The sequence below is a fragment of the Ipomoea triloba genome, chromosome 5 (assembly GCF_003576645.1).
Source record: "Ipomoea triloba cultivar NCNSP0323 chromosome 5, ASM357664v1".
NCBI classification, from domain to species: Eukaryota; Viridiplantae; Streptophyta; class Magnoliopsida; order Solanales; family Convolvulaceae; genus Ipomoea; species Ipomoea triloba.
The window spans coordinates 3,568,681-3,596,459 of record NC_044920.1 but is presented as its reverse complement, the minus strand read 5'-3'; the positions used below and the strand labels follow the sequence as shown (position 1 = coordinate 3,596,459).

The 27,779-nt window shown below is 34.6% G+C and overlaps 4 protein-coding genes across 4 annotated transcripts; 3 read left to right on the top strand and 1 right to left on the bottom strand.

Annotated features, from left to right (window-relative positions):
- Window positions 1-6,831: 6,831 nt before the first annotated feature.
- On the top strand, window positions 6,832-8,923 carry LOC116018943 (aquaporin TIP1-3-like). The gene is made up of 3 exons (XM_031258998.1): window positions 6,832-7,040; window positions 7,369-7,619; window positions 8,322-8,923. The coding sequence occupies exons 1-3, from the start codon at window positions 6,908-6,910 to the stop codon at window positions 8,694-8,696; spliced, it is 759 nt and encodes a 252-aa protein (XP_031114858.1). The 5' UTR covers window positions 6,832-6,907; the 3' UTR covers window positions 8,697-8,923.
- Window positions 8,924-9,123: 200 nt separating this feature from the next.
- On the bottom strand, window positions 9,124-11,098 carry LOC116018942 (F-box protein At2g39490). The gene is made up of 4 exons (XM_031258997.1): window positions 10,954-11,098; window positions 10,046-10,862; window positions 9,800-9,955; window positions 9,124-9,716 (listed from the first exon to the last, which is right to left on the bottom strand). Exons 1-4 carry the CDS (start codon window positions 11,064-11,066, stop codon window positions 9,369-9,371), a joined length of 1,434 nt encoding a protein of 477 aa, XP_031114857.1. The 5' UTR covers window positions 11,067-11,098; the 3' UTR covers window positions 9,124-9,368.
- An 8,385-nt stretch (window positions 11,099-19,483) lies between these two features.
- LOC116019683 lies at window positions 19,484-20,604 on the top strand. Its single transcript, XM_031259973.1, has 3 exons — window positions 19,484-19,979; window positions 20,051-20,109; window positions 20,356-20,604. The coding sequence occupies exons 1-3, from the start codon at window positions 19,484-19,486 to the stop codon at window positions 20,602-20,604; spliced, it is 804 nt and encodes a 267-aa protein (XP_031115833.1).
- A 3,004-nt stretch (window positions 20,605-23,608) lies between these two features.
- Window positions 23,609-26,984, top strand: LOC116019224 (nucleolin 1). The gene is made up of 4 exons (XM_031259370.1): window positions 23,609-24,215; window positions 25,071-25,242; window positions 26,034-26,080; window positions 26,166-26,984. Exons 1-4 carry the CDS (start codon window positions 23,713-23,715, stop codon window positions 26,800-26,802), a joined length of 1,359 nt encoding a protein of 452 aa, XP_031115230.1. The 5' UTR covers window positions 23,609-23,712; the 3' UTR covers window positions 26,803-26,984.
- The last annotated feature ends 795 nt before the right edge of the window (window positions 26,985-27,779 follow it).

Below are 27,779 nucleotides of genomic sequence, written 5' to 3'. Positions count from 1 at the left end.
GTAATATTTACTGACGAAATATAATATATTTCGTCAGTAAAGATTTAGAATCAATGACATTTTATAATAAACGTCCCTAAATGTTTTATTTTAAAAATCATTTTTAGCCTAAAACGTCAGGAGAAGCAAAAATATGTTGCGGGAAAGATTTTTTTCATTTGGCGCCATTAAGAAAAAAAATATGTCTAATAATCTCAGTACACTACCAATACAAGTTTCCATATTCTCACTACACTACCATTTGGGTGAAGAAGGATTCCATAGCCGTTTCCGTAGCAGCAATCGGGCAGTATCATTCGGTACCGCTCCGAGACACACCTCAGTTTCCACTGCGACCGCTCCGTTACACCACCGCCGATTCCACTGCGAGAAGACCGTAGTTTCCACAGCAGCATCGCACTCTGCATCTCTAGTTTTCCCCTCATCTCACTACAATAGAGTTTCTTCACTATTTCATCATAATACCTAGCCTTCATCTCTGCAAAATCCCAGTGGAAGTCTTCCAAAGGACCCAAGCTTACAAGAGAAGATTCATGTCCAGGTAAATACAAACCCTAATCAACTAATCTCCACCCAATTGTTGGTATTATTTTTGCTCTCATTAGTTAGAATAGGATAGCTTTCTCTCTAGCTTTTTAATTTTTATTTTTTTTACTTTGTTGCGATTTGTTTATTATTATATATATATATATATATATTTAAATTTATTATGAATTATTCATACATAGGTGGGGTGGTTTAGAAATAATCATAATAATCTAGGGTATTGATGCAACCTGCAGTTTTGGCTGCCGGATGTAGCAGATTTGGGAGTAGGATTTGGGTTTTTGCAGGAGGTTTTGAGGTGAGGTTGTATGTTGGTTTTGCAAGGATTAGCTACTGCAGTTTTGGGGTGGCTGTAGGATACAGTTAGTTGCAATCTTCTGTAATCTCTCTGCAGATATGCAGCAAGCTTGAGTGTGGATTGGTTGTTGGTTTTGATTGATGATGGATATTGAGGTTTTGTGTTTGGGTTTGATGATGGTTTCAACTTATTAAGGAGGAATGAGGCCTCTAAGAAGGCTTAGGAAGCAGCAATTTGTTGTAGTTTCTGCAGGTTCTGGAGGAGGCAGCTAGTTTTTGCTTTGCTAGATCTGGGTGTTAGTTTTGGCATATTTTGCATAAGGCTTGAGGTGTAGTTACTTGTTGGTTCTGGAGGAGGCAGCTAGTTTAATTTTTACATATTTTGCAGATGGTTGTGTTAGTTCTAAGTATGATCTAGCTGCTAATAATTATTAGTCATTTCCTTTTACCATGATTATTAAATATGGGCATATATTTGTCAATGGTTCTGACTTCTGGACTAGTGCATTTTCTAGATTTCTACCATTCATTACCATGGGAATAGATGACTTGGTTTTGTTCACAGGTTAGTTGACCTCTTTTAGTATTTTGGCATTTTATTCTATTTTCTCTTTATAGTTTGCATATGTAATAATTAATATGTTCTGATTAGAATTTAAAGGTATTTTCAGTATAGTTCTAAGAAGAATTGTAAGGTGTATTTACCTAAACCAATTGGCAACAAGGAGTACGTATTTCTGATGATTTACATATATGATTTTGCATTTAATATAATATTTTTCATCATGTGTCACCTTAAATGACTGTGGAGTTTGGAATACTTCAGGTTAAACTTGATGAATTTGTAAAGCCCAGAAATGCAATTGCAGATTACAGAACTGACATTACAGGAATTACTGCAACAGATTTAGATGGAGTTACTTGTTCCTTGGCTGATGTACAGGTAAATCTTGTTATTTGGGGTGTCCTAGATTTATGCCAAAAGATCACTCAAACTTTTTTTTTTTTTTCGCATTCCTACAGAAATTTTTTAAAGAATTTGTTATCTCATGGAAAGATATTGGTTGGCCACAGCTTATACAATGACTTTCGAGGTAAGCCAACTAGTCAAATGTTATTGCGTCCATTTTTGAATTATTTTCAGAAGTTTTGGTCTATGCCAAGTGTTAATTCCTAGTATTGCTGCAATATTTGAGCATAATGAAGTAATTTTAGGTGCTTGTTTGGCTTTTTGAGCATAATAAAGTAATTTTATAGTAAGATGTGATGCAGATATTTTGTAAATTTATCCTATCCTCTCCTTATTTGATAGCATTATATATAAACGTTCTTCCTCATCATTGTATGGTTAATTTTACTGATGTAGTTTTTTACCTCACTTATATCAGAATAAACCATGTTGATCAAATTCTCTGGAAATTGATACTCCTTTGCTCATTTCTATGTGGCAAATGTATTTCTCAGTTTTTAACCTTCTTTGCAATATAGTTTTACTCCTCTATATTGCAGTGTTTCTGAAACTCTAATATTTGTTATAGCTTCAGAGACTCAATTTTAACATTGACATGGCACATAGACAAACATGTACTAATCCTTTTTAAGCAATTTGTTATGCTTTGTTTATACCGGACATTATAGAATCAATTTCATTTTATTCTTGTGGTGCATTTAGCAACATATACATTTATTGTTATTATCAAGATAAAATGGTTTGTTCTTCTTTCTAGGGTAACAATAATGATGTAAACTGTTGGAACGGAGACATTGAAGGCCTGACTTGCACAAGTATATTTGATTATTATTATATTAACAGTGTTGGATGATATCTAACCATGATTTCATAGCTATCAAATTATGTCCATATCAAATGATATCATTGCCTGCTTTAATCTTTTAGCTATTTCCGATCACTTTCATCTCGATTTAATTGCATCTTATTTGGACTGAATTTATACTGTGAGTGTCAGTAGTTGACAAGAAGTATTTTTGTTTGCCAGGTTCATCAAATTGCAAAGACAAGGTCTTATTTGTCAATTGTCATATGAAGAGGTTTGCATATTTTACTTCATCTATTGTTGTTTTGCTTATTCAATTCCGGTAATTGGTAATTTGTAATAGAGGCTAACAGCACATTCCATGAAGAGTACAGGTTGAATAAAGGGGTTAATCTTCTTCCTTATGCTACTTGGATAAGGAATGAAACCTTGTTTTTCGAGATAAGTCAAGAGCCAAGCAAGAACATAGAGGAGAGGAGCAGAGGAATAGGGAGGATTCAGTATGCAGGTTCTTTCATTTTTCTACAATATGATTTATTTTCTTGACATGCTTGTGAATGGATTAACTATATGCTGGTGCGAAAGATACCACTAAACAAACAATAATTGGCATATTGCCTTTGATTGAATACTTGATTTCTTTTCATGAGACAAAGCTTAAGTTTTTTTATTAATGATATGGCATCATCAAGATTGGCAACTTGATCTACAAAAAGGTACATATTGCTATTGATTGAATACTTGATATCTAAATTTTTATTGTGGTTTTCTCTAGAAATTTTTTCATAGACTTAGCAAGTTTTATTTGTTTTTATAAAATTTCAATTTATGAATTTAACATACTAGCTTTGGATTCTCTTTTGACATTTTGTTAGAACGTGTGGTGGTAATGTTTAACATATGAAAATTTGATTTTTTTAAATAATGCTTGTCATAGTGAGAATACTTGTTTTCCCTTTGCTACCCCAAGAAATGTTTTGTTTTAACAGGATCATTTAGCATTTTGCAAAGCAAATTTTTGTTTTTATTATTATCTATTAATCCTATTATGTGTCAAGTTGAAGTAGTTGAAGACCTTTTTGTATTCTTCAAGTGCTCATAATAAAAGAATATTGACAACTTTTCAAAGAAAATTAAAATTGTCTCATCTTTAGCTGACATTCTTGAGAAGTTAGATACTTCTAAATGTGGAGATTTTGCCATGAATTAGCTTGGATTTGGCCTTAGCTTGTAGAGGTCTTCATGGGAATTCACCAAGTTTTTACAACTTAGTTAATGAGCTCAAGGGGTATACCAACATTTGAAGGTATAACCAAAGCTTAGAATTTTATTTATCATTTCTTTGTTATGTAAATTTTGATTTTGGGGAGTATACGGCTAGAATGGAAATTGATTACATGCTATAAGCAACTAATAAATGAAAAATTAGCAAAGAAAAGTTAGGTTAGAAATTAAATATAATCACAAGAAAGTATAAAGCCATGTAAATTAATTATTTGATTGAGTTGAATATATAGTTTTGAATAATTTATTACTCATGCTTGAAAAACATTTATGTTTTTTTAGTGACAGGGAATTATTGCATATCTAGATGCACTCATCAAATCAGACTTTCTTCCCAAGACAAAGGACTTTCAAAGTGCCGGCCTCAATAGTTTTGTTGAACATTAGAATTATTATCCATCTTTATGTGCATAAAATTGTATATATTCCCTTGTCTAGACTAGCCTTATTTAAGAATCATTTGTATCACATTACATCCTTGTAATTCAATAAATATTATATTATGAAAAATATTCTATTTTGAACATTTAATTGATGCTAATATATTTTATTTTCAATTATATGAAATTGTTGTGTAAACCTTTTTATATACAAGTATATGTAAATTATCATCAATTATTAAGAAAAATTGTAAATATCTCCAAATATAAAATTTTGTGATGACAACGAATATGGAAAAAAGCGTTAGTAAATGTCTTTTTATTGACAAATTTTTATTTTATTGACACATATCATTTTTCGTCACCAATTAAATTTATTCATGACAAGGACATAATTGAATGGAAAACGTCAGTAAAGACACATTTGCTGACGAAATATTTTACTTCGTCACAAACTATTACTGACGTTTTTGTTAATATTTCGTCTCAAAAAAGTACGTATTCCATGACATTATCAAGACCATGCAAAAACGTCAGTAATTGTAATATTTTGTGACGAAAATTTAACTTCGTCAGTAATACCTTTCCATACGCCGCTAAGCCGACGATCCGGGTGACGTTTTTATTTCGTCAGTAAAAACATTTCGCGACGTATTTTTATTTTTATCGACGTTTTTTAAACGTCGCTAAATGTGAACATTCTTGTAGTGTTGACATAATATGATCAACAATTCAACATAGTGCCGGTTTATGTGGACTTGAGCCGAGCCGATATAACACGACCCACTTGATACCACTAGTGTAAGATAATAATTATTACAATTAATTCGTATTGCATGGTTGGGAGTTGCTTATTATTGTATTACAACTAATTTAGATGCGAGTTCGAGGTGAACTGTTATACAAAAGGGAAATGTTATTGCATATATGATATTAATGTTATGACATTATAATAATTAAAAAGATATTATATGTTCTAAATTATTCAAAATGTGTTGTGTTTTTCATCAAATGGGTGGTCAAATGAATAAAATATTATTCTTGTATCTAAAATTCATGAGTTTAATTTTTATTAATACCTTGGTAAATCGCTCTCCTGGGAAATGTGAATTTACCCGTATGCAATGATTGTGGGTTTAATTTTTATCTTCGCCTAATTAAAATGTGTTGTGTGTGTGTGTGTGTTTTTTTTTTTTTTTTTTTTTTTAAAACTTTGGAACACACCTATTAAATTGAGACAATTTTCTTGTCGGCCTCTTGTTTCACTAAGGGCAATGGTAATATGAGATATTATTTTATTGATTAAGTTATTGTGGATTTGTAGTTTCAATTCATTCATAAATAGTCAATGAATATAAAATATTTTTACACTTGAGTTATCTTTTATCTTCACATATACTCTACATATCAATAATTCTTATGCTATAATTTCGTTTTGTTTCATTCTTTTGTGTGTGTCACTAAAAGTTTAGGTAGGTGATAATATGTCACCCTAATCAAGGATTAAGTTACTAAGACAATGGTCTAATAGATGATTTCATGAGAAATCTCACCCAAAATTTATTTCTATTTGCAAGGTGAGGGTTCGATTTTTACCATGCATGAACATTTGGCCAGATTTGGATTTGAATTGATTTTCTTGGGTGCAAAAGTGTATAGTTTGGTGTTGAGTTCGCCTCCTTATGGGCTTGAATACGGATTAATGAGGGTCAAAATATTTGAAACTAAATTGACTCAATTTATCTCCTTATGAACCTAAGCAAGTTTATGAGATTTAGAATATAGTTCATTGACATGATGGATGCCATGTGAATCAAACTTATATATATAATTTTTAGTTGTTTTTTTTTTTGTTTATATATATAGTTATAAAAAAAGAGAGCAAAATTAAAAAGAATTTGTGAGTTACAAGAGAGAAAGCACAATGTATAATTTAACAATGCATATAATTATACCAACACATTTTAGATATATGTGTTTCATCATTAAGGACTAATATCATATTTTATCATATTTTAGATAGAGATTGGAGAGATATTGAAATTATCTAAGTTAAAAAAAAAACACTGAAATTGAAATTAAGAAAACTAAGAACGAGTAATATTACATATACTCCTACTTTCTACTCACTGCTGAGCTAACATCATTTGATTCAATTAAACAACGAAGTGAGCCACTGTTTTTATTCATTTACTTTTATTTATCCAATAAAATTTATACATGTTATAAGAGTTATGCTCCATGAGAGTACATATATAATTTTCTAACCCAATAATGGAATGGAATGAGCGTGGGGCCAGCATATAACTTGGTCGGCTATCAAACCCAATGATGATTGATAACCAATTAATCCAATTATATAGGGAGTTGTTGAAATCTCCACTGTAAGAAATCATAGCCGGCTTCCATAGCTGTACCAGACACCGACAGGTGGCGCTTAAGTACAGGGCCCCATCCCCCTGTTTTACCGGCAACCCATTTTACCGGTTCTTGGCCGTTATTTCAGGTGTATAAATACAGTTGCTCCCTCTTCGTTCTTCAACCAAGAGTGCGCCATTTGCTCAACCAAAAATATATAACCACTCAGCTCCATCTGAATCTTAAACTCCACCGGAAAATTCGACAATGCCGATTCACCGGATCGCCATCGGCAACCCCGGCGAGGCCGCTCACCCCGACGCCCTCAGGGCCGCGTTCGCCGAGTTCTTCTCCATGGTCATTTTTGTTTTCGCCGGACAAGGCTCCGGCATGGCTTTCAGTAAGTTTTTCTCTTCAATGCCGTTGAGAATTTTTCATGAAATTGTAATTTATTAAATAGGGAAAACGACACTTTTGTCATCTGAATTGTTTTATTTTTGAAAATTTAATCACAGTAAGTTAATTTAAATAAATTTAGCCTGTTGATTTTAAATGATCAAAATAATATAGAGAAAAGAGTTTATTAATGGTGTTTGATAATTATATAACATCAATGACTAAAAGTCTAAAAGTCTAAAAGTGAAATATAATGGCCAATTAAGGAATTAAATTTGTTTAAATCAAATTTGTATGGAGTGATGGATAATGGATGGGTTAATTGATTGCAGCTAAGCTAACCGACGGCGGAGCTTCGACGCCTTCCGGGCTAATAGCGGCGGCGCTATCCCACGCAATGGCGCTCTTTGTGGCGGTTTCAGTCGGCGCCAACATCTCCGGCGGCCACGTGAATCCCGCGGTGACATTTGGAGCCTTCATCGGAGGACACATCACACTTTTAAGGAGCATACTGTACTGGATCGCCCAACTCCTCGGTTCCGTCGTCGCCTGCCTCCTCCTCAACTACGCCACCGGCGGAATGGTAAAAAAATATATAACTCAAAACCCTCCCAATATATATATATATATATATATATATATATATATATATAGTCAGATCAAATAAGAACTATTCTTTTTATGAGAACTATCTTATACAATCAGTAATATTGAATTGTGCAACTCTTACTACCTGATTAAGAGACAGGATGAGAGCTTCGTAATTAATTTGAACTTTGGATTATGCAACTTGTAATGCGTGGTTGTGCAATTGCTGTTACTGAGTTGTGCAGTTTCACAATTAATCTGAAATACTAATGATTATTTACAAGGTAATATCTGTTATATTTTCTTAATGTTTTTCATTTTAAAGAATCAATGCTGGTTATATCTTGATAAAGCTGTCGTCACACTACATAGTAATTGGCTGGAATGCTCCCCTATAGTCTCAAAACCAGGGCCGGATTTTAGGGCGTGCAAGATGTGCAACCTCACAGGTTTGGGGGGCCCTAGTCCAGCCCTAACCTAATAGGTAGTATATGTATTTCTGATTATATTGACTCAAAATTAAGTTTTTTTTTTTTTTGTGTTTTTCTCTTTGCAATTTTTTTGAAATTCTTAATTTATTTATACTTTGATAGAGCCTCACTTAGTTATTAGTACATGGCCCCGCAAATCAAAAAACAGGCTCAAAACATCCTTAAACTCCCTGAAAATCTGAAAAAATTTGCCATTTTGATTGCAGGAAACCTCGGGATTTGGACTCTCAACCGGTATAACGACCTGGAACGCGGTGACGTTCGAGATCGTGATGACATTCGGGCTGGTCTACACGGTGTACGCCACGGCCGTGGATCCAAAGAAGGGAGATTTGGGAATCATTGCGCCCATTGCCATCGGTTTCATCGTGGGCGCCAACATCTTAGCCGGCGGGGCCTTCGACGGCGCCTCCATGAACCCCGCGGTGGCCTTCGGGCCTGCGGTGGTCAGCTGGACATGGACCCACCACTGGGTTTACTGGCTCGGCCCCTTCGTCGGCGCCGCCATTGCCGCTCTTGTCTATGACAACATCTTCATTGGAGGCCACCCTCATGAACAGCTCCCAGTCACAGACTATTGAGAAATTTGGTTCCCTCATTTTATATGGGACATGAAGTTTGGTGGAGGGTAAGAAAGTGTTTATTATACATTATTTGGTGGGTTTTTGATCTGCTGTTTTAGCACTTTGAACTGTTCTTGTTGGATTTGTAATCTTGTTTTTTTTTTTTTTAGTGTTTCTCCTTTCCCAGAATGTTCTGTATCTTGTTTTGGTAGTTAATGATTGATTGAATGTCTGTTTCTGTTTCATAGTCAGATTTAGCAAATTACAAGGTTTAGATCCATTGATCAATAGGTAAACAGATGAGATAGTAAATTAGTAATTAGTAACAACTTCACTTTACTCTAAGCCTCATCAAAGAGAATATTTAGTTTGGCGAACCCGCCCTAACCAAATTGGTTAAGCTGGTGACTTGGTAACTACAAAGTTATAAGTTCGACTCACACGGATTATTGGCCTTTTTAGTTTGGGCCAGCTAGCTATAAGCAACTTAGGCTGGTATACCTCATTGTGGTTCTTTATCGACTGAGGTCACAAGACTGGTTTACCTGTGCATACTATAAGGTAATGGCTACATTGCGAGTTTCTCTTATCACTCGAAAAAGGGGGTATAAACCTCAGTGATATCTGTCATTCTTTTCCATCATTTAAGTTAAGGAAATTTCAAAAAAGGCTAAAGAAAAAATGGTGTGTCTACAACATATGAAGGTGGGGGGAACATAAACCTGCATTGTCCTCAATTTCTTCCACAAACTTGTAGGAGGCCTTCTTGGATGCTCCATTGTTTGGGTTTCCTCTGCCTTTGTGTCTCGGGATCCTTATCAGGCACCTCGGGTGGCTTCCTTTCGTCGCTATCACCATCCGGGGCTCCACGTTGAACCCCTTAACCAAGCGTTCCCTCAACGAAATGATCCTCTCCTCACCATCTGCAAACCCTTCCAGCTTAACCAGTTTCAGATGGCGCAATTTCGCCTGCTTTCTTTCTTTGTTGCAGCAGCTAGCCATTCTGCTTGGCTCCGCGTTGAAGCTTGAAGGATCAATCTGCAGAAATATGGATGCTGTTAGCAAAATACCATAAAAGAAAGTAAAATTGTAGGATGGATTCAATATAGTATATAGATTACAGTTATAAAAAGCCTCTGCAATGAAGGGGAAAACTGCAGAAATGACATTATTGCTGCTTCGATGTTTTGTTCCGAGCTATCGATCCACCACAGCTCTTTCAGCTTGGTGAACCTGAAATTCTCATGCCCATTGCACAGCCATGGCATCATAATTTCCTGCAAAAATTCATTTTACTCAGCTCAGAATATTGTCTAAACAACAACCATTTTAAGGATTGTCATAGGAAGACAATATATAAAAATAACCTTAAAGATCCATCCACTCAGTGTCAGAATCTTGACATCTCTCATTGCCAGCAAAAGGGCATTGTAGTCCTGGTACTTGAAGTGACCAAAGCCCGGGCCTTCTCGGCATTCCAGCTTAACATCCTCCAACGACTCCACACCCTCGAGCGAAAACCAGCAGAGGGGACCTCTGAAGCGAAACGTCTGCAGCTCATAAGCCTCAATAGCGAGAGATTTCAGGCGGGAACAATCAATAACTGTCAAATTCTGCAGCCTTGAGGCAGCCTCGAGCCTCAAAGACCTCAGCCCCTCGCACTTTCGGATGGTTAGGCTCTCGATGAACCCCAAGTTCGATGCAACACAGGAAACCGCATCACTTGTCAGGTAGTTCACAGATGTTAAATCGAGATTCCTGATCGAATATTGTGGAGAGTGATGCAGATGAGAAGTGGTGGTGTTCAGTATTAGGTGCCAGCCAAAATCTCTTGGGAAATCTAGTTTCCCTTTGGAGAAATCGAGGTGGAGATTGGCTTTCAACCCGAGGGAAGCCACGAGGACAAGGCCGCCGCTGCTGCCATAGCTGTACTGAAGCTTCCTAGGATGCTTGAAGGGACATTCAACATCAAAGTTGGAGACTAAATCCCCAACAGCACAAAACATCCCTTCTTTTGATCCATTTAAGGTTAATGTTTTGCCCCAAAAATCGCTCCACCGGGTCGACAGAGCTGCAGTTTTCACTGCAGAATCCAGGGGAATCAGAGACAGGATCTCACTGAGGATGTCATCTGCCAAATTGCTGATGAAATCTTCTTTTGCTTCTTCATCTGAAAGATAATCACTGCTTTCAAAAAACAAAAAAAAAAGTCAAAATCTTAACAAATACGAAGATTTAACCAGACAAAAAAGAAACATTATAGGATTTTGATTACCTTAGATGAGGCAGAATATGATAGTTGCAGCCATGTCTTCTGCCATCATCATCCTGCAGGACATGCTGCCTATGACTGTGACTCTTGTTTTTCTTATTCATCTTTTTGCCCATCTTCGCTAAAACCTTAATCAATAAGGGTTCTTGAGGTAGGACCATATAAAGTTTAAAATTGGATTATTGTTTTTTTTTTTTTTTTTTCTTGTTTAACAAAAAGACAAATTGACTTGTGTTATAATAATACCAAGTCAAGAAACTAAAAAGCAGCTTTCATTTCCATTTTTCTGAAAAACTCAAAAGTGAAACATCAACAAGAAGACAGTGAATTCAACATTTTTGGTAAGCCCTATGTGACAATTTTAAATGCTCCATATATATATAAAAAAAGAAAAAATAGCACTTTTACCCCCTATGTTATGTGCTTATAGCACTTTTCCCTCATGTGTTATTAAAGTGGTTGTTTTCCCCCTGAGTTATTTTAAAAGTGGTAGTTTTCCCCTGTAATGTTAAATTGACATTTTTGCACTTAAAAATAACTATTACATTTATTTTTATTCTCCAACCAATTATTACTAATATGTATGGAAGATCACAGTAACCTAATCGAACACTGTAACAAATTTGAACTTAAATAGTATAGACGATTATGGTTACGATTCAGAACCGAAAAAATAAAATAAAATAAAATAATTGTTGAATTTAGACTATTTTTAAATAAGAAATAAAATTATAAAAATAAATAAATAAATAAATAAATAAGTTTTGATTGGCGATTCAAAATTGAAATTGGAACCGAACCGTACCGATTTATCAAAATAAGTGTTTGATCATTTTCACTATATATGACTGTGGTTAAATTCCGATTTACGGTTTAAGTGTTTGATCATTTTCACTATATATGACTGTGGTTAAATTCTGATTCACGGTTCAACAATTATTTAATTTTATTTTTTTTCGGTTTTGAATCGTAACCAGAACCTCCATACTATTTTGGTATGATTGCTACAGTGTTTGGTTAGGTTCGAACCGAATCGTGATCATCCATACATATAAGTAATAATTTGTTGGAGAAGAATAATAAATGAAATAATTATTTTTAAGGGTAACAATGTCAATTTAACATTTCAGGGGTAAAAATTGCCACTTTAATAACACAGGGGAAAAAAAGTGCTATATGCACATAACATAGGGGGTAAAAGTGCCATTTTCCCTAAAAAAAATAACTTTGACTTAATATTTACTGGTTCAACTATGTTATATACTTGTTGGTTCGAATTCATATGTATGCAATAAACATCTTTGAAAGAGTCGCTTTTAAATAAGAAATCTTAATACTTATTCGTGCATAATCTTTACAGTGGCCAATTAACTAAATTGTTTCTATTATTGATAAATTGTTGATAACGAGTTACTAATCACCTACAAAAACAATACTTAGAATATGTTAAAATCAAGAAATCAAGGATCAGAAAATTCGATTAATTAATCAGTAGAGTTATTAAAATGCCCTTAGCTTGTCAAGTCAGTTCTCAATGCCACCTAAAAAGGTGGGGGTGGGTTGAGAATTTAGAGGCCCACCAAAAGGCGGACTACACGAGCTTGCCCTACATCTCCACTTGAGTCACAATAAACATGTAGTCTTCTGTAATATTGTACAATTAAGTTGATCTCCACTTAATCAAATTGAACTCAAAGTGCTAGGCCCGCTTCTCTTCATTAAGATTGTTTAACTTCAAGTATTAAAGTGACCTCAATAAATAACTAACCGTGACCAAAGAATATTGTAATCAATTTGACTTAACATAACACTTTAGTCGATCACACTTGTGCAATTATATATTAAACAAACTTTCTTTACTGTTATCCAAAATAAAATTACATGTAATATATTCATGATACAATTACAATTCGATCACTAATTCTATCAAGTCAAAAAAGAAAAAGAAAAACAAATTAAACAAATAAAACACCATTTAGCTCACTTAGAACAAAATAAATCAATTCGAAAGGAATTGAATATTATTGTAAAGTGTAAACTTTGTGTAAACGGCAAGTAGTTAGGTTGATGGTGAGTATGTTAATTATTGCATTCTCAAATTTCCCCATAACTCAAACATTCATTGTGTCGTTTACGAAGAAACATTGAGGTTTGTTTCCAAAATAGGAAGATAAAACCAATGTTTGTTCCAACAAGGTTTCCAGCGATGTATTGAACTTTTTGAGTAAAATAAAAGCATAATATAATATAATTGTTTTCCCTTTTAGGCCGGCGTTTTCCCTATTTCGACTATCTGTCGAGATACAAATAATTTGTTTAAAATGAAAATAAAAATCGAGATACAAATCTACGTCTACACTTATATTAAGAGTCAATATTGTTAGACCCCTAACTGGAACTAAAAAAATGTTTGGTGTAATAGTTTGCTATAACATATTGTACTTTGTGTTCTCCTTATTGTGTAACCTCCAATTAAATTCCTAATATATCCTAATCATTTATATTTTTACCAAAATCTTTCTGTTAAATATAAAAGAAGTTTAAGTGTTTAACACTAAATTCTTTAGGCAATTTGTTTCTTTATTGCAGTTTTCAAACAAATTGGAAATATTCTATAATACAATTCTGTATAAATTTCTAACTTAAAATTAGAATATTGAAGTCTTAATAGGATTCTATAATGCAATTTTGTATAGATTCCTAACTAAACAATTATTATACCCAAAACAATAGTATATAAGCCCCTCCCCTTCTCACTTGTATTCACCCAAAACTAAATTTAACATATTTTACAACAAACCATCTACTTAACATTCTATAGGTATGATTGTCAAAATATTATCATGCTAATTTTATTATTTGTATTTGTACTCATAATGATTACAGTTTTAAAAAAAATCAATGATAGTATACTCATTAATTAGTATAACTTCAATATCGTTATGTAAATATATCTATTGTATAATCTGTTCATCTATACTTGTATCCTTGTATGTAATATTGTGGTTCTCATTATATTCCTATATAATCTACACATTCTAGTTAATCTTAACTCCCTAATCTATGGTTTTTGAATTTATGTTGTGGTTCCCATTATATTATTTCATAACATCCTTTATGAACATATTTCCCATGGTACAAGGATATAAGTCATGACAAATGCAGTAAAGTTAATTGATATTGACACACAAACCGTGGGTTGGAGTTGTACAGTTCATGTCATTAAGGAAAACGAACAAAAAAACGCTATTGGAACGCCTGAGAAAAAGTATATTCTCACCGTACTCGAGGATGAAATAGTAAGTAAATAATAAAAAATTTCTCCCTTTTTATTATTATTATTATATTATTATTATTATTTTATTTTATTTTTTATCATTATTAGTATTATTATTATTATGAAGATACTCTCATTCACCACCAACATCATTGTAAATGCTATATCTAAATGCAAGGAACTCGTGTTCAATCAATAGTATTTGATAATGACATTGGACATTGATTTAATCGCTCAACGCGCGAGTGATAACTAGTAATAAAGAATAAGTCTATAACTATACGTAAAATAATAATTAGATTGTTAAATTATAAAATATTTTAAGTAGACACTTGTTAATTAATGCAATTAAGTTGATAAGTCTGTCATATGCAATTAAGTCAATTAGCTTTAAACTCCATGTATACACCAGTTAAATGTGATATAGCGTCATATTTAACGTTGACATGTATAGTAGAGTGTTTTTTTTTCCAATCAAGCATCCCATTTCTTCAATTTTGGCACCAACGAACTTTTCTGTCTAGAATCTAGATGACAGAAAGGCCATGCAAAGCCATTGCTCTTTTTTTTTTGTTTTTTGTTTTTTGTTTTTTGTTTTTTGTTTTTTTTATAATTTTATTTATTTGCACAAAGATGCGACTTTAGCCTTAACTCCCTTAAATATCACATCTACATGCCAGGTAACTATGTAAGTGCATTTTAACCAGTTAATCCTTCATAACTAGTGGCACTCGGTGTCCTGGTTTACACTCACACATGAATGATGAGAGTGGGTTTGAGCCTTAGTGGAGGCAATTGTTGACTCTTTGTGCTTCAGTAGATTGAGAAAGTAGCTATGAACCTAATTATTTTAATTTAATGAGTTGATGTGTCTAATGTTAACTTAAAAAAAAATTTAGGAGCCTTATTGATGTTTTTCTTATAGTTTGAGAGTTTATTTGACTTTTTTTGTCCTTTAAATTTTAAATTATTATAAATTTGTTATAACACTAAATTTGTTCAAAAAATAAATTGATCCACCATTACTTTCCAGGGTTAGTTCAGTTTGTTTGACCAATTACCTAAAAGTCTTGCTCTAGTAATCAGAAGAGATGAAAACTCTTTGTATGCATAGTGCACATGTAGGAAGGCGGGGTGGGGGTGGGGGTGGGGAAGGGAGCAGTAGGATATCTAATGTATCGAAAAAATTGATCTACTATTGCCACTAAAATTATATTGTCATGATGTTTCTCTCACTGTCACATTCACATCCTGCATCACTACCACTATTACCCGATAGCATAAATTTTTAGAAAATTAATTAAATAAAAAGATAAAGGGGTCGTTTACTAACTTGGAAAAATGAAGAATTTTTCAAAAAAAAAAATGGAGTAATGAAGAAGTGAAAAAAGGAAAAATGGAGAAGTTGTTTACTAAGTTCATTTTTCCAAATCCATTCTCCACTCCATTTCTCCAAATCTTATACAAAATTGGAGAGATGGAAATTAGCTCTCTCTAAATGGAGGAATGGACATAAGCGTGTGGATTCTATTTTTTTTAACAAAGGTCTCCGGTTCGAGTCAAGCTAAACACATTTTTTTGCTTCTTTAGGATTATGTCATTTCTTTCATTGCTCCTTCTCTCCATCGCCACTCTCTTCTCTATCGCTGCCCTTTCTCTCCATCTCCCCTTCTTTCTTTTCATAAGCCTTCTTTCATGTACAACAAAGAAGAACGTAGCAGCACTCCGTCAAGCCACACATTACTCCGGCGAGCCTACATTTTCCGGTGAACATTTCATCTCAAAAATTCAACACGGACTCTCCAAAATCTTTCGTAAGATCTTGTTCAAGTCCACAAGTAATTATCTCAACCTATTTTATTTAATTTGATGAATCATATCTCATTTTTGTAAAGCTTTAATTGTGAAATTTGATTTTGATACATCATTTTTCTGTTGAACAAGTAATTAATATTTTGGACAAAATTAGTTATGATATTAGAACCCATTTTGAGATTCAGCTTGTGATTTTAATAGCAGAACCTCAAATGAGGTTTTGATTTAGAACCTCGTTTTGAGGTTCTGATGCAGATCAGAACCTCAAAATGAGTTCTGATTGCAGAACCTCAAAATGTGGTTCTAAAATTAGAACCACATTTTGAGGTTCTGATTTTAGAACCTTTTTTTAGGTTCTGTTGAGGTTCTAAAATCAAAACCTCAAATGAGGTTTTGATTGCAGAGAATGATCTCATTTTGTAGTTCCATTTTGTATGTCTAATTTTTGTGAATATTAGTTGAAAAGTTAATGAAAATTGTATATGAGTAACATACGGAATACGCATAACGAAGATGCAAAGTGGTTGGATAGTACCCTTGTCGTTTTTCTTGATATTGTATACGATAGGATCAAACAGCATCCTAATGGACAACCTGTTTTTAAGTCCTCTTCCTGGAATGAAATGAGTCAAGAGCTTAAAGACAAAACAGGATGTGTTTATACCGGTATTCAATTGTGTGGAAAGTATAACAGATGCAAGGATTTACATAGACGCTTCTTAGAGGTGTTAAACCATATTGGAGTAACATTCAATGCTGAAACAAATAAGGCTGAAGCGGATGATGTAGTTTGAGAAAGTTTCTTCAAGTTTAGGAATTCTGCACTCATGGAAGAATTATTATTTGGACACCCTACAAGATGCTATGAACAATTAAAGGTGAAACTACATGTATTCTTTTCTTCTATGTAAGAGGTTGAAGAAAATGAAAGTGTTAAAGGATACAAGAAATGTTAGTGCAGAATAACAATTGGCTATTGGACTTAATGTTTTATGCCAAGCATGCACACAACGTATTGTAGCTGAAAGGTTTCGACATTCAACTGCAACTGTTCATAAATGTGTGAAGATCACGATACGAGCGCTTGTAAGATTAGGGAATGATATAATTAAGCCACAAAATAGAGGACCTGTTCAACCAGAAATCTTGCGAAATCTAAAATGGTATCCTTATTTCGAGGTATCATTATTATTATTATTGTTATTGTTGTTAATATTATTACAATCTTTATTGTAGAAATGTATAGGCGCCATTGATGGAACACATGTGGCAGCTTGGGCACCAACATAAAAACAAAAGATATATCCTGGTCGAAAGGCTCAATGGTGACTCAAAATGTCATAGCTGTTTGTTCACATTACATGATGTTTACTTACGTACTCGCAGGATGGGAGTGAAGCGCCAATGATTATCGCATATTTGTAAATGCAATAACAAAACCTGAACATGGATTTCCTATGCCTTCCCCAAGGTATGATATTGTTCTCTTCTTGATCATCTTTTTTTTTTTTTTTTATAAACGAAATGAGTAAATTACTTTGTTGAAAATTATAAATAGGTTATTAATTATGTGCATCAAGGTTTAAAAAGGCGCTGGCAAGGCACGCCTCGGTCCGAGGCGTATGGCAAAGGCCATGAGGCGCACGCGTCTTACGCAAGGTAAGAGGCATCCGCCTCAGCCGTATGAGGCGTAAGTCTGAGGCGATAAGCCCATTTCCCAACCCTTTCATAGTCCAATTTCTTTGTTAAAGCCCAATCAAACAAAACCCAATCCAAATAGGAATTATATTCACTATATCCAACCCTAAGTTGGTTCAAAATAATTATCTAAAACACATTAAAATAAAAAAACCAAAGCCCTCGAGACTCAGCCTCTACGAACCAAGCTAGCGTCCGTGAACAGTGCGGTTGTGCGAAGACCTTCCGGCGACCTCCACGGCTCTGCGAACCTCCGGCGACCTCCACGAATATGTGTATTGTTATATATAATATAAACACACGGTGGCTGTTGTATCTTCAAAATAATTTATGATGTATGTGTGTATTAGTGTATATATAATATACTACTGTGGTAGTGGCAGTGTGCCACACTGCCACCACTCTGCTAGTGAACAAAAATTTGTTTTTTTTTTAATTTTTTTAAAAGTTAGTCCTTATTAGTTTTCATTAGTGATTAGCTTAGTTGTTTAAATATTAAATTAATATTAATTATTTGTAAGTTGATTATTTTTAACAATGGTGAACAAGAGTAGTAGTGCAAAAAGTGGTGTAGTGAAAGATCCGGCTTGGAAACATTGTGTTGAATTGGTTCATGAAGGTAGAGTAAAGAAGCCTTACAAATATGTCATATGCAATTATTGTAAAAAAAACTATCACAGGAGGGGTGTCAAGGTTTAAACATCTTCTTGCCGGGACAAATAAAAATGTTGCACCGTGGTTAAAGTACTCGAAGAAATTAAGCGAGAATATGTTGATATTTTGAACAAATTGGCAAATAGAAAGAACTTAGCACAAATGGAGTTTGAGCAATGTGTTGAAGTTGTTTCATATTTTGGAAGTGGGAGGGAAGGTGAGCATGAAGACAAGGTTGCTTCTGGTTGTTCAATTTCTAATAGAGGTATCCGATATGGTGAAAGGGAATGCTAGTGGTGATGAAACAACCACTATCATATCACCTCAAAATGCAAAGGAATTACGTAAACAAGTTTGTTTAGATGTTGGGAGGTTTTTCTATGAAAATGCAATATCGTTCAATGTGGCAAGGAGTCCTTCATTTGTGAGCATGCTTCGGTCAGTTGGTGCATATGGTCGGGGATTTAAGCCTCCTAGCATGTACGAGCTTAGGACTTGGATTTTAAAGGAAGAATTTAAGACAACCGAAGAATTTGTTAATGACATTAAGAGTACATGACCATTAATTCGAGTTTCAATCATGTCTGATGGTTGGCAAGATGTTAGACATCGGAGTCTAATCAATTTCCTTGTTAATAATCCTAGTGGCACAGTATTTCTTAAATGTGTTTATGTTTCTGAACATGTTAAGGATGCTAAATTGTTGTTTCAGTTCCTTGATGAAGTTGTTGAGGAAGTTGGAGAAGAACTTGTGGTTCAATTGATCACTGATAAAGCGGGGTTAATGCTTATGGAGAAGAGAAAGCATTTATACTGGACTCCATGTGTTGCACATTGTCTTGATTTAATGCTAGAGAAGATTGGAGAGTTGTCACAACACAAAAATGCTTTGATCAAGGCAAAGAAAGTGAGCAACTACATTTATAATCACTCTTGGGTCTTGAGCTTGATGAGGCAATTCACGAATAGAGAGCTTATTAGGCCGGCTGCCACTAGATTTGCCTGCATATTTGACGATGCAAAGCATTTATCAAGTGAGGCAACCATTGGAAGCTATGTTCACTTCTGAAAAGTGGACAAACAGTAGTTATGCAAGCAAAGCTGATGGGAAGGAAGTTAGAAAAAATAATTTTGAAGGATAACAACTTTTGGCCTAGTTTGATTTATGCTATCAAGACCACAAAACCATTGGTTGAAGTGTTGAGGCTAGTATATGGAGACAAAGAGCCTGCTATGGGTTTTCTTTATAATGCTATAGATGAGGCTAAAGAAAAGATAGCAAAAAACTTGAGTGGAGAAGAAAAAGATTACAAGGAGATATGGGAGATCATTTATGACAAATGGGATTTTCAAATGCACCGACATTTGCATGCAGCTGCTTACTATCTAAATCCCCGTTGCCATTATTCTCCTGATTTTTCTACACATCTAGAGATCAAGTTTGGCTTATTCCATTACTTAGACAAGCTCATACCCAATAGAGATGACATGGAGAAAGCGGACCTACAATGTAATGCTTTCCACAGTCGAGAAGGATTTTTTGGCTTGAGTCAAGCTAAGAGCACTGTCCACAAAAGAACTCCTGGTAATATAAAGTTTAAATCCTTACTTAAATATGAATGTTACTTAATTATAGTTAATATTATTACTTTTTAGTTGAATGGTGGACTCAATATGGAGATGGGACTCCCGAGCTTCAAAAGTTTGCAGTTAAAGTGCTAGGCCTCACTTGTTCTTCATCTGGATGCGAGCGCAATTAGAGTGCATTCAATCAAGTGCACACTAAAAGAAGAAATCAGTTGACCACTACAAGGATGAATGCTTTGGTTTATATTCTATACAACAAGAAGTTGAAGGTTGAAATCCTTAGCAAATGAGGAAGATAGCTTGTTGAATGATGAGTTGCCATCGGATGATGAATTGCTTGAGGGTGAAAATGATGAAGATGATCCACATCCAAGTGCAGTGACTTTGATGTTGATGTTTTTGAGGGAGAGCCATCACAAGCAACTCAGCCAATTGCATCCTTAAGCAAGAATGCTAGTGCTAGTGCTAGTGCTAGTGCTAGTGCTAGTAAGGGAAAGGAAAAGTTGAGGCTAATTGATGAAGATGAAGATGAATGGGAAGATATTGATCATCATGGTGGAAGTGGAAATAAGGATGATGAGGCTAGAGAATACAATGAATTTTCAGATGAAGTTTCATTGTGATTTATCATTTATGATGTGTTTGGTTGTTTATGATGGATTGTTATGTGTTTACTTTAGACTTATATTATGGTTGGTGTGTTTTCTTAAGACTTTTAATGATGAATTGTTATGTGTTTCTTTGCCATAGACTTATGAATATTGCTTATAGGTAACAGATTACTAGGCTACATATTATTAATATATTCTGTGTAAAATCTGAGGCTTACGCCTCACCTCAGATTACAAAACGCCTCGAGGCATGCCTTAGCCTTTTAAAACCTTGATGTGCATAAAATTTATATAGGTTATTACTATGTTGTCGATGCCGGTTATCCAAATACTCCCGGGTTTTTGGCATCTTATTGTAGGGAGAGCTATCACTTAAATGAATTCTGTGAACGAGGACGAATACGGAATAAGCAAGCTCTATTCAACTACCGACACTCGTCCTTGCGTAATGTCATAGAGAGGTGTTTTGGGTTACTAAAAGCAAGGTTCCCAATTCTTAAATACATTCATGGTTACCCGTTGCGAAGACAAGCCCAAATCCCTCTTGCTTGTTGTGCAATGCACAATTTTGTACGGATGCATGATGCTATGGATCAATTATTTACCGAATATGAAAGGGAAGACATGGAAATGCCTAGTAGTAGTGAAAGTAGTGGTGGAAATGACCCTATAGAATTAGATATGTCTCAACAACATGTTATGCATGAAGTTCGAGAAGACATAGCAAATGTTATATGGGGGGATTGTAATAAGTGATTTGATACGGTACTCAAGCCAAGACCCTAACTCCACCACAAAAGCTAGCTCATGAGTGGAGGTTTGGCCCCAACTTAAGTACCACTCCACAATCTCTTGTGGAGCCGATATGGGATCGTATCATTGCCCACCCCTTGAGAAGCCGGCGTCCGCGGCGGCTTACTCTAGACGGCTCACACTCCGGACTCTTCTCGGCACCAAGTAGCCCTTTTCCCCTTTGGATGGCTTCACTCTGGACCTTATCAAGCACCAGGTAGCCCTTTTCTAGGTCGCCCCCTCCGCTAGGCCGGCACCGGAAGAGTGGATGGCTTCACTCTGGATAGCTTTCACTCCGGACTCTTCTCGGTTCCCTTTGAACCTTATCAAGCACCGGGTAGCCCTCTTCCAAGTAGCCCTTTCCCACCACACTCCGGCCTCTCAATGAAAGCACCAATGATACGGTACTCAAGCCAAGACCCTAACTCCACCACAAAAGCTAGCTCATGAGTGGAGGTTTGGCCCCAACTTAAGTACCACTCCACAATCTCTTGTGGAGCCGATGTGGGATCGTATCATGATTCTCTTGTTTTGCAACTAAAGTATGTAATGATTGGAATAAGTACAATGTATTTAGTAATATATTTTTATTTACTTTCATTAATTTTACACATTTAGTATTAATTTATTGATTTTTTATTAAAAAATTGAATTTGTAAACTGAAATTTTAAAATTGGAGAAATGAAAAACTTGAGAAATGAAGAATGGAAAACTGGTGAAATGGAGAAGGAAAACTAGAAAAATCGAAAACTAGAAATGGAAAAACAGAAAAATGAAGTAAAACTTGTAACCAAAACACTAGAAATATAAAAAATATTTTTTTTAAAAAAAGAATATTATTTAAAATTTCAAAAATAAGCTATATGCCTATAAATAATAGGGAAAATTGCGAGTTCAGTCCCTGAGTTTTAACTAAGTTCTGACTCAGTCCTAAGATATGACTGTATCTGAATTTAGTCCCTTAGTTATTTGTAAAGTGGTGAGTTTAGTAGCTGACCATTAAATTTGACGGAAAAATTTAAAAAAAAATTAAAATTTGAGGGGTAATGTAGGAAATTCACATTTTATTCTCTTTATTGTATCAAAACCGCTTTCACAACATTATTTTTTACTTCTTAGCCTCTTATTTCAAGATTCTTCAATTCTAAAACATTTCAATAATTTTAGTATGACTTATTAGGAACCTAGCTCTCGTATAACAAACTTAAGACTTAGCACAAACAAAGAAATACTTTATCATTGTCTTCAGGAGTGTGAAACACTATCCTAACAATTTTCGATTTTCTTTACTAAGAAACAAATGTAATCAAACTCGAACTTTTGAGATACAAAATGATGTCAAATTTCTCAGGTTGCTATTATGAGAAATTCACCAACGGAATAACTTGAGATTTTTAGTATGTAAAAAATAATTATTTTGTATGCAGTAGTTTAATCAATAATTGTTTTTATAATTTTCATAACTGAGTATTAGGTTCCTCATTCATTACTTTGGTTTTTAAAAAGACAGAGGAGGTGATGGATATATATAATATAATTTTCATATATTGTCATGATATACGATTCTTGATTAAGTTACTGCAGAGCTTACGAAAGAAATTTACGTACTAAAAATCTCAAGTTAGTCCCTTGGTGAATTTGTTATAAAAATAACCTGAGAAATTTGACATCTTCTTGTATTTCAAAAGTTATGGTTTGATTACCCTTAATGTTTAGTAAGAGAAATCATAAACTTTTAGGATGATGTGTTTTACACGCCTGAAGACAATAATCAAGTGTTTCTTTGTTTGTGGTAAGTCTTAACTTTGTTATACGAGAATCAGGTTCATAACAAGTCATACTAAAATTATTGAAATACTTTTAGAATTGAAGAATTTGAAAATAAGAGGCTAAGAAGTGAAAATTAATGTTGTAAAAGTGGTTTTGATATAATAAAGAGAATAAAATGTGAATTCCTACTTTACCCCTCAAATTTTAAATATTTTTTAATTTTCCGTCAAATTTAATGATCAAGAACTAAACCTACTTCGCAAATAATTGAGGTACTAAACCCGAATACGATCATATCTTAGGGATTGAGTCGGAACTTGGTTAAAACTCAGGGACCAAACTAGCAATATTCCCTTAATAATATTTGTCAAACAATGTGGATTTCAATTTTATGCTTCAGAAAAGATAAAAAGACATTACGACGTCGTTATGTTGAGTAGGGGTTTTCGTGGGGTTTTGCTCTCCGCCCTCCTTTACCTCTGCAACGATTTTGCTGTTGTTCTAAACCTCTCCTAAAATTCCCAGTATCAAAGAAGGAAGATCACTCAAATTGAAGAATGGTTTTATCGAACAAGAAGCTAAAGGAAAAGCTAAGGGCTGCGAAGGCCGAATTGTTGGCAGAACAACAGGTTTCAGGGGGAGACCCAAATCCTAAAACTGAGGAATCACTCAAAACCATTCTGAAATCTGTGGCCCAGAAACCCAAATTGTCCAAGAGAGAAAAGCGACGGGAAAAGGCGCAATCTTTACTGGAAATTTCTGCTAGTATTGCGGGGGTTGGGGGAGAGAGTGGCAGTGGCAGTGGAGATGTGAAGGGGGAGAAAGAGGGAGGTGGGTCAGAGGAGAGGAATAAGAGGAAGAGAAAGAGGGGGGATAACGATGGGTTAGAGAGTGGGCAGGAAGTGAAGACGGTGGAGAAAAAGACAAAGAAGAAGAAGAAGAAGAAGAAGAAGGTGCAGAAGAAGAGTAAAGGGGAAAAGGAGGAGGGAAATGAGGAACTGAAGGAAGGTGTGAAGAATGGAGAAGAAGGAGTTTCACAGGCAATTCAGGCTAGTGAATGGTATGTTATTATGAAATGGAAATACCCAATTTGTTACTGTACTGTCTTTGAGGTTTGATTTTAGGATAGTATATGAAATTGGTACATGTTCTAACTGTCTTCATCATTCAAATTTACCTTTTGCTAGCAGGTTGTGTGTGAGCTGAGTTATTGTTTTGAGATATGATTTGACTTAGAGTTAAAGTAGCCTTTTTTTTTTCTTCTTTTTCTTGCTACCTGTTGTTCTGAGTACAAAAGGCCTAGGTAAGGGCACAACCTTAGCCAAGTTGGTCAGACTATTGACTTGATTTTGGTAATCACAAGATTAAAAATTCGACTCTCAGCGGGAGTCGGGAGAGGCCTATTGGTCTTCTTAGTTTGAACCGGTTAGCTATAGGCAGCCTAGATTGATTTATCTCGTTGTGATCCTTTGCCAGCTAGTGTCACAAGGCGGAGTTTACCCAATGCACACTCTCGGGTAGTGGTTGCAGGTTTACCTTGTCACTCGAAAAGGCCTAAGTAATGCTGATGATGTTATTCTTTGCACATTGTGTCTTGAGTCCAATCCAGATCCTAGTCTGTCTTGATTGGTAAAATGATGCTAGTTTAGAATGTATGTGTGTGGCATAAGTTCAAGCAATGGCAGTCTACATTTTGTAGTGAAGCTGAGGGATTGAACAGGCCTGCTTTGAGGTGTGCTTGGTTAAGGGCATGTAAATTTGAACCTGGGAAACATGAAGGATTATGTGGCGATTTACCTTTCTTTAACTCATTGGAATATAATTCATGTGGATTTCTTGCTTAGCATTGTTGCGCCTAAGTTCAATTTCCCGCTTGTTTACGTTGTATGAAATATGATTCCTGTTGTTGTTGCAGTAAAGAAAACGCTGATATCTCTACAAAAGTTTATGTTGGAGGCATCCCATACTACTCCAACGAGGATGATATTAGGAGTTTCTTTGAAGGCTGTGGCACCATTACTGAAGTTGATTGTATGACATTCCCAGACACTGGAAAGTTCAGAGGCATTGCCATCATCAATTTCAAGGTAGGATGTGCGCCTTTTGGGATTCTTTGTTATTATGTTTGCCATATCAAAACTTTAGATAAAAGATTCGATTGATAACCCTTCAACACTTCTTTGCATTTGGTTGTGTATTTATGCACGCGAAAAACCATGTCTTCAGCAGAGCATTGCTTGGTCTTAAATACTGAAAGAGTCTTACACAAAATTTATCTCCGGGCTTGGGCTTATTGGTTAACCTCTGTGGTGTACGACTGGCTTTTAGGTGCTGCTTAGCGGTATTTCAAATAATAAGTATTCAACTGCAAATGGGTAGCTTGGAATATGCTAACGATAACCAGGTCTCTTTATATGAACATTACCTTACAGCAAAACCAAGCTAATATTTATAGTCGTTTACATGATTAAATATGTCTTGCCTGCTGATTCTTAAATATTTGTCTTTTGCTGGTAGAAGCCATGAATTTTGAATTTCCGTTGAGCAAATTTTGTATCAACATGTAACGAACAAATTTCTTTACCCATGTAACATTGAAATCGATTTTTACTTTGCCAAGAATTATTTGGAATATCAGTGAAAACCAATTTAGCCTAAGGTGCCCCGTTAAGGTTCTGGTCTGAAAGGCGTGGGTTCCAACTTCCAATCAAGCACTCAACAAAAAATTCTTAGTCATCAAAAATAAAAATAAATAATATGAAAATACCAATTCATAGAGGGTGAATGATTCTTACTATTTCCTGTAAAAAGCGAGTATTGAAATGTATATATCCTGCATAATGTTGTCGATTATCTATTAACGAAAATGTGTTTACAGACTGAAGCAGCTGCTAAAAGAGCCTTAGCCCTTGATGGATCTGACATGTAAGTTACATATTAGCTTGATGATTACTTACCTCTCGGCCTCGTTATCATTTTGATGGCTGAAAAACGCTAAAACTTGATGCAGGGGCGGACTGTTTCTGAAAATCAAACCACACAACTCATCTAGAGTAAACAAAGGAGTAAACAAAGTATCAAACTTCTCCCCGGCTGTTGTGGAGGGTTACAATAGGATCTATGCAGGAAACTTGTCGTGGGAGATAACCGAGGATGATTTGAGGAAGCTTTTCTCTGATTGCCACATAACAGCCATCCGATTTGGCGAAGACAAGGAAACGGGGGAATTCAAATGTTATGCCCACGTTGATTTTGCCGATAGCCCGTCTCTAAATACAGCATTAAAACTCGATCAGACGATTGTTTGTGGAAGACCTGTTAGGATAAGTTGCGCTGTCGCAAAGAAGGGAGCGGTAACAAAATCAAGATCTACCCAAAGTGATACTCAAGCAAAGAACGTTATTGACGGTTCAAAAGCCACACCACAAAGTACTCGGGTTGACACACCGCAGATTACTCCAGTGGACACGCCACAAAGTAATCAGGTCGAGACACCACAAAGCAATCAGGTGGACACTGCTGCAATGAACGCGCTTAATGCAAAGATAAGGAGGCGGACGTGTTATGAATGCGGGGAGCGGGGCCACCTTTCTTCATCCTGTCCCAAAAAACAAGCAGCAGAACAAGGAAACCAAGCTGCAAGCTGATCTTGGAGGAGATTGGTAAATTTTGTTTTTTTCTGTTTTATGTAGTTTGAATACAACATTACTCAAACAAATCACAGATGTTGTCTTCTATTAGCTTTGATCACTGTTTGAGAAGTCAATGAACTGAAAAATATGTTTTTTTTTCATTATTGTACTATATGGATTTATTTATTTTTGAGCCACTTATTTGTCCCTTTTATTTCATATAGTTTCTATGAGTTGCATACATAAAAATTAACCATTTCAAGAAGCTCAATACAGGCTTCCTGAAAGGGTTATTAGTAGTTAGTTGTGGAGTTTGCATGTTAAATGTTGAGTTTGCATGTCTAGTCAGCAAGTTACTGATGATAACATGTTAAAAGTTGTAATTGCATTTTTTTAAATGAAAGTTTTAATTTAAAAGTTTAATTGATTTTTTTATTAGGGTTCAATTACCTTATTATTATTACTTGGAGAGTTTATTTGACCTTTATTTTTAAAATATATTTATAATTTAAGAAAATTTTATGTGCTAATATGGATACGAAGGGTCTTTTTCTTTTTCCTTCCAGATTTTTTTGAAAACAAATAGTTGGTACAACTACTGGTGTAAGACACTTTTCATGATTGGACTAAACTTTCTTTCATAATTTATATTTTATAATACGAGTAACTTTTAAAATTTTTAAAGTTGTACAACTTATTTAAACTAGATTTAAATATATAGTTAAATCTCAAACATTTAGCAATTAAATAAATATCTAATGAAAAAAAAATAGTAAAATTATAAAGAGATAAAGACGATAAAAATAGTTAGTATTGTAGGCATAGAAATTTTGACAAGATTGAAGTAGCTAATAATATGGGACTGCATATTATTTAAACTTGTACATCAATGAATTTAATTAATTTGGGCTATGTTATTTACAAAATTAATTTAATTATTTGACAAATATTTAGTCAAATTTTATACATACATATATATATATATATATATA